This window comes from Ctenopharyngodon idella, chromosome 18, assembly GCF_019924925.1.
Source record: "Ctenopharyngodon idella isolate HZGC_01 chromosome 18, HZGC01, whole genome shotgun sequence".
Classification (NCBI taxonomy): domain Eukaryota; kingdom Metazoa; phylum Chordata; class Actinopteri; order Cypriniformes; family Xenocyprididae; genus Ctenopharyngodon; species Ctenopharyngodon idella.
Genome location: NC_067237.1, coordinates 33,693,310 through 33,701,234, shown reverse-complemented (window position 1 = coordinate 33,701,234; position 7,925 = coordinate 33,693,310). Strand labels below are relative to the sequence as shown.

General features: G+C 37.6%; 1 protein-coding gene across 1 annotated transcript; it reads left to right on the top strand.

Moving 5' to 3' along the window:
• Window positions 1-4,595: 4,595 nt before the first annotated feature.
• Window positions 4,596-7,713, top strand: LOC127499577 (extracellular calcium-sensing receptor-like). Its single transcript, XM_051869973.1, has 4 exons — window positions 4,596-4,757; window positions 5,837-6,064; window positions 6,210-6,333; window positions 6,427-7,713. Exons 1-4 carry the CDS (start codon window positions 4,596-4,598, stop codon window positions 7,338-7,340), a joined length of 1,428 nt encoding a protein of 475 aa, XP_051725933.1. The 3' UTR covers window positions 7,341-7,713.
• Window positions 7,714-7,925: the final 212 nt, after the last annotated feature.

Genomic DNA, 7,925 nt, shown 5'->3' with positions numbered 1-7,925 from the left:
TAAACAAAAGTGGTATGTGCATTTATTGAATTAAAAATCATGTGGCATGATGTCATGACGTCATCGCACGCTTCAGTAGGTGGCGCGCCCGTGATCATTCAGACTAAATACGCCATCAAGGAAGCCATCACTGCAGCGCTTTTCTTTTATTTTTCTTCATCTTTATTGTACTTCTTTTCAGGAGTACTACAACAACATTATTTCTATTATACTTCATTTTTCTAAACATATGTAGGCCTACACAAGTTCTGTCTCACGCACAGACGCGTGTGTGAGCCTTTGAATGTATTTGGCTGTGGAAATTTGCGTTCGGTGTGTTGCACTGCGCACTATCTAGTGGACTTTTGTTTTCAAGCACTGAATTCACTCTCGCATGGGCTGTTGTACAGTACACACACTGTCCGTGCCATCACAAAAATTGGGATACACGGGGGAGTGCGGACGTCCGCGATCCCTTCTGATGACGAAAATTACGCGATGCGGACGGTGCGAGGACGCCCGAAGTATACTTTAAGCCCGTAATTATAGAATGCAAAGTCTGCCGAAATTAAAAATAAATAAATATACAAAGAAATGTTAAAAAAATAAATAAATAAATAAATATATATATATATATATATATATATATATATATATATATATACATACATACATACATTTATTTCCTTATTTATGTAGGCCTATATATTTATTTTTTTTCCACATTTATTTATTTTTCTTTTATTTATTTATATATTTATTCATTTTGATTTTTATTTATGTATTTCCATATTTGTTCATTTCCACATTTATTCATTTCTACATTTCTTTATTTCTACATTTATGCATTTTTACATTTATTTGTCCGTAGGGTAATGAGAAGGGCGTGGTTTACCTCAGACATAGCAATCGAGCTCAGAGTAGGCGAGGGCGAAGCATTGAGGCCTTTAGCCTACCTCCGTAAACTGATGTCCAGGGGCAACCTTATTAAATGTATGAATACCACGTTAATTCCAATTGATAAATTCAGTTAGATGATAAGGTTGTAGGGCCGTTACCAGTAAAATCCAATCAGTGTCAACAATCAGAGCTTCATCAGAGCCATCAATACAGAAGGGACATGAATGCATTTACACAGCTATTAAGTGCATAAAAATGTTATGAGATAAATGAGAATAAAATAGAAATAGTATGACATGATGGAATCAATGAAATGATACGTTTAATATTAAACTAAAACAGACAGCAGGTGGCGGCATGTTGCTGTCTTAACGAGTGAGATCAATCAATTTGTTTGATTCCTTCAAATACCCTGATTCGAAAACAACACCACGTGTTGTAGCGGTTCAGCTGTAGATTTGTTTCTGTGATAATTCCAATGTAGGCCTAATGCGTCATTTTAAAAAAAGAAAAACATGACCAAATGTTCAAAAAGGTGGAAGAGAGGGGACATGTTCGACGGGAACATAGCCACTATGGCTATTCAGAAATGGAAATTACAAATGCATTAATATTTTGTTTTGAATTTCAGAAAATGCAGAATAGAAGAATTATTATATTAACCTTCACTCAGGGTGCGATTTGTAGGGGGCGAGGGGGATTTCCCCCTTCTGGTCTATGTATCCCTGCGTCATGGTTAACGCGCCTCAATACATGCAGGATTTTTCGGAAAGTCAGCGCGCGCCAGAGAGACAGAAGTGACTGTAACTTGCGATAATAACCTATTGTAAACTGACCAGTAAATGTATCAAGAGGTAGAATGTAGAAATTTACCGTCACCGTGATGTGGGAATTATCACGCAATTATTGACAGATGTGATACATACAGTTTTTCTCCAAATGTGCGCACTTTTTGACTAAATGTTTGTACGCTGTGTAGCGAAGCAAAAAATAAATAAATAAATAAACAAAATATTAATGCATTTGTAAATTCCATTTCTGAATAGCCATAGTGGCTATGTTCCCCCAGAACATGTACCCTCTCTGCCACCTTTTTGAACATTTGGTCATGTATTTTATTTTATTTTATTTTCTGTAAATAACGCATTAGGCCTACATTGGAATTATCACAGAAACAAATCTACAGCGGAACCGCTATAACACGTGGTGTTGTTTTCGAATCTTGATGGAATCAAACGAATGGATTGAACTCACTAGTTAAGGCAGCGACATGCCTCCACCTGCTGTCTATTTTAGTTTCATATTAAACGTATCATTTCATTGATTCCATCATGTCATATTTCTGTCTTCAAAATTTAAAACATTTATCTCATAACATTTTTATGCACTTGTAGGCTAATAGCTGTGTAAATGCATTCATGTCTCTTCTGTATTGATGGCTTTGATGAAGCTCTGATTGTTGACATGGGGGTAGGCTAAAGGTTACCGCCGCTTAATAGAAATAAGTTTGTTTCTGTTGCTGTCAGTATTGTTTTTAGAAGTTACATTAAAATGCAGTTAGCTCAAAAATATGAGGACACGAGACAGGTGCTGTTTGAAAGAGCATGATGCATCTGTGTATGTTTAATGCATGGCATGTGTTTCACTGGCTCCATGGGCACATTTTGATTTATCTAATTCTGGATATTTCCAGTTGCTAACTTAGCCTAAGACGTGTGATTAATAATAAGACCACACCAAGAGAAACCATTATAGTCAGTGACGCTGTGACTATCACTTCTTGTATTTTGGGCACACCACAAGGTGTCACTATGGCCTCAACGCTTTGCCCTCGTCTACTCTGAGCTCCATTGCTATGTCTGAGGTAAACCACGCCCTCCTCATTACCCTACGGACAAAGAAATGGAAAAATACATAAATGGAAAAATAAAGAAATGTAGAAATGAATAAATGTATATACACATGGAAATAAATAAAAATGTAAATGAATAAATGTATAAATAAATAAAAGACAAAATAAATAAATGTGGAAAAAAAATATATACATAAATAAGGAAATAAATGTATACATATATATATATATATATATATATATATATATATATTTTTTTTTTTTTTTTTTTTTTTTGCTTTTCTATGTATATTTATTTATATATGTATTTATTTTTAATTTTGGCAGACTTGGCATTCCATAACATGCCTGATTTTGGGGATGAAAGCAAATGGTTATCAAAGATCTTTATTGGGACATCTCCCACACCAGAAGAACAGGTTTTGTTTTCTTTATTCTGGCCTGCTCTGTTGATGCGGGAGTGAAACCACCTTACTAGTTGCACCTGAAGTATTTATATTGACCTCACATAAGACATTAGATTTATGAAATTTTAATGGCTGACTGAGACCTGAGGGTAAGGAGAGGGTGTGAGGAGTCAGGAACTCAGCATGGGGGTAAGAGATGTGATTAGGCCAGATGTTGTCATGTGCTTTTTTTCGTAGATTCCCTCTACAGATTAGTGAGTTTTATTGTTTTATTACAGGTTAGGATTCTTGAAGTCAGTCTTGGTAAAATGCATCCTTACAGTTGTGCCACAAAATGTTTTTGTTAGGGTAGATTTTTATTTGTGGTGTATTGCTCAGCAGTAATAATAGTAATAGTAAGTGAAATGCATGACTGACATCTAGAGACATTCTGAGAAAAAAACACTAAGTAGAAGATATGAACAGTATTTAATGATTCTTGTCCTTTAGCTATAAAACCAATTGTTTCTCAGCTCAACATCTTTAAATAAGCCTTCAGACATCTCCCTGAGAAGCAATTCACTGTGCATGCAAATGTCCATTATTTCATCAGTACTGTTTTCTTGCCTTGCCTTTGTGAGCAGGGATGGGAGGGTGACGTTCTGATTTCCAGGGATACTCACTTGGCGCCTGCTAATTTAAAGCAACACCCCACACAACCTTAATCATAAATTTGTGAGCTGAGTGGATCAGAAAGAGAGAGAGAGATGCGGATCACTCTGTATATTTTTCTATTCCTGTCATTTAGCTGTATATCTGCAGATTCCATTCTCAGATCAGGTACCTGTCAGCTCCAGGGACGCTTCAAATTGAATGGAATGTACCTGGATGGAGATGTTATACTTGGAGGCCTGTTTCATGTTCACTTTTTCACAGTGTTCCCAGATTTGAGCTACAGAATGGAACCAGAAAGACCATATTGTGAAAAGTGAGTCAGACTACACAACTATAAAAGTATAGAAAGATTTAAAATATGATAATAATTAGATTAATGAGAGGAAAAAGAAGAATAATTAAGAATGTGTTCACCTTGCACTCTTTTACCTAATTTTTGGAAATTATGTGTTGACAGCAGTAATGCTGCCTTGGCCAAAAATCTGTATTGACATTGCTATATATTTAACCATGTGTGCAGAATAGGAAGGGTCCTGAAGTGATGTGTGTACTTTAATGTATTTGCTATGTATTAATGCTTGTATTAATTTGTCTTTTAGTTATCAATCTCTTAAATATCACTAAATGTCAACATTAATATTATTATTATTATTGTTGTTATTATTTATTTTAGATTTAACATGGAAGGCTTTCAGCATGCACAGACCATGGCTTTTGCAATAGATGAAATTAATAAGAATCCCAAACTGCTGCCTAACATCACTCTTGGTTACCATCTTTATGACAACTGTGTAATGCTAGGAATGGCATTCCGGGCTGCAATATCCCTGGCTAGTGGGACAGAGGAGTCCTTCTTCAACCTCAACTGCAGTGGCCCTCCTCCGGTCATTGGGATTGTGGGGGATGCAAGCTCAACTCCTTCCATTGCAATTTCTAGTGTTCTAGGGCTGTTTCGAGTACCTATAGTAAGATGGGATGAAAAAAAAGCATAAATACTCTTTCTGCATTATTTTAACACTCTTCATTCTTTTTTTATATATATTCAAAATTAATTTTTTTATCGTCACTCTATGTCTCTGTCTCATGCTTTCTCCTCTCTCTCCATCTCCCCTAATTAGGTTAGTCACTACGCCACCTGCTCCTGCTTGAGTGACAGGAAAAAGTACCCCTCTTTCTTCAGAACAATCCCCAGTGATGCCTTCCAGGTGCGGGCAATGGTTCAGATCTTGAGGCATTTTGGATGGACCTGGGTTGGTCTCCTCTATAGTGGCGATGACTATGGCACATATGCTGCTCAGTTATTTCAACAGGAAATGCAGCTATTTGGGCATTGTGTTGCTTTTTCTGAAATCTTGCCCAATGATCACAACCCCAGAGATATTCAGCGTATAATGGGAGTGATTCAGGCCTCTACAGCTAAAGTGGTGGTTGTTTTTGCTCTTTCATCCTTTCTGATACCTTTAATGGATGAGGTGGTGTTACAGAACATGACAGGGAGGCAGTGGATTGCAAGTGAAGCTTGGGCCACCTCTCTTGAATACCACACTCCACGTTTCCTGCCCTTCCTGGGGGGCACACTGGGCATCGCTATCAGACGTGGAGAGATTCAAGGGCTTCATGATTTTCTGCTACGTCTCAATCCTAGCAATGATCCAAGAAATAATATGTTGAGTATCTTCTGGGAGAACATGTTTGAGTGCAGTTTTGAAACTGGGGGTAAACAGACAGATAGAGAGCAAGTGAAAAAGGTGTGTACAGGACAGGAGGATCTAACCACCATGGACACACCATACACTGATGTTTCAGGATTGAGGGCATCTTATAATGTCTATAAGGCGGTTTATGCCCTGGCACATGCACTTCATGACTTGATGCAGTGTCAGGAAGGGAGAGGACCATTCGCTGGGAACAGTTGTGCTGATATAATCAACCTGAAACCTTGGCAGGTAAGAACCACAGGTATAGTGCAAATTCTCTCCAGGCATATAGAAGAGCTGAATTTAAGATAAACATATAAAACCTGTTCTGTCTACAAACTGCACAGCTGGTTCACTACCTCCAGAAAGTGAACTTCACCACTGGCTTTGGGGATCATGTATCATTTGATAAGAATGGAGATGCTCTGGCCATCTATGATGTGTTGAACTGGCAGCCGAGCTCTGATGGGTCAATAACGATCCACAAGATTGGTGTAGTAAACGAAGGGGCAGCAACAGGGATGGTGCTTACACTGGATGAAGAAGCAATTTACTGGAACTTTGAGGCAAAAAAAGTAACTAACATTGCATGTTAATGTCATACTTTTTGCAGATATGTAGTCTGAATACTAGTCAAAGCTATAAAATAAGATAAATGTCATTTGACATTATGTAAGAGATGACAAACACATGATTGGTAACAGATGGTGTCTCTTTCAGCCCCCACGGTCTGTGTGCAGCGAGAGCTGTTCCCCAGGCACCAGGCGAGCCACAAGGAAGGGCCTTCCTGTCTGCTGTTTTGACTGTCTGCCATGTGGAGATGGAGAGATTTCTAATACAACAGGTAAATCATATTCCAATATTTTAATATAACTTGAAAAGGAATTTTCTCTTTAAGGTTTTTTTCCCCCCCTTCATTTTTGTGTCTTTATGACAGATTCCATTGAGTGCACGGCATGTCCAGAGGACTTCTGGTCCAATCCAGATAAGGATCAGTGTGTCCCTAAAGAAGAAGAGTTTCTATCCTATGAGGAAACTCTGGGCATCTCTCTGACCACTGTTTCCTTGCTAGGCACCTGCTTCTGTGCTCTTGTGATGGTCATTTTCGCTCTTCACCGTAACACTCCCATAGTACGTGCCAACAATTCAGAGCTCAGCTTCCTGCTGCTGTTATCACTCAAACTGTGTTTCCTGTGTGTGCTACTGTTCATTGGCCAGCCTCAGCTGTGGACATGTCAGTTAAGACATGCTGTGTTTGGCATAAGCTTTGTCCTGTGTGTCTCCAGCATCCTGGTCAAGACTATGGTGGTAATAGCTGTGTTCAAGTCATCTCGACCAGAGGGCAAAGGTGCTATGAAGTGGTTTGGAGCAGTTCAACAAAGATGCACAGTTCTGATCCTAACAGCCCTCCAGGTTGTCATATGTGCAGTTTGGCTCTCAACTGCCTCTCCAACACCCCATAAAAACAACCAGTATATCCGCTCTAAAATAGTATACGAATGTGCTATTGGCTCAGTGGCTGGTTTTTCTATGCTGCTGGGATACATTGGACTGTTGGCAGCAGTAAGCTTCCTTTTAGCTTTTCTGGCGAGAAATCTTCCAGATAATTTTAATGAAGCAAAGTTCATCACTTTTAGTATGTTGATCTTTTGTGCTGTGTGGATTGCATTTGTTCCAGCATATGTGAGCTCTCCAGGGAAATATGCAGTTGCTGTGGAGATATTTGCTATTTTAGCTTCCAGTTTTGGATTACTGGTGGCCATATTTGCTCCAAAGTGTTACATCATCCTTTTGCATCCAGAGAGAAACACTAAAAAAGCCATGATGGGAAGAGAGACACAAAAGAAATAGTTTTACGTTTCTATTTCTATTTTCATCTACATGTACAAAGCAGTTAAATGCATACTGTTCTGTAGTATTACAATTATTAAAATTAATTTGTTTGCTTTAAAAAAAAAAAAAAAAAACTGATTATGAATTAATTTGTCATTTTGTCATATTGACTTTTATAAATTTTGTCTGCTTCAGAGGTTTACCCCCTTTACATGTTCATTCTTGTAAAATTGTTTGATTTAATAAATGAATGAGAAAAGAATGTTTGCCAGTGCAACTTTATTACAGAAAGTCAAAAATCAAAAAGTTTGTGACATGACACATTTAATTCATTTGTGTCATTCCCATGAGAAATGCACAGTGGCCTAGTAGGGCATAACACAATGAAAATTAAGAAAGCAAATGCAAGTTAACCTGTTAGCCTATTAGTTTGTGAAGCCAAGTGTGGTCTCATTTGAAAGCAGACACATTTGGCAGTATTTTTGTCAGGTCAGAATTAATTATTGTCATAAAAATAAATTGCTATAAAGTGCTTAAATTAATGAGGTTACTAGAAATGTATTTTTATTAAATATATTTATGAAAATAAAATTTAAATTGGCT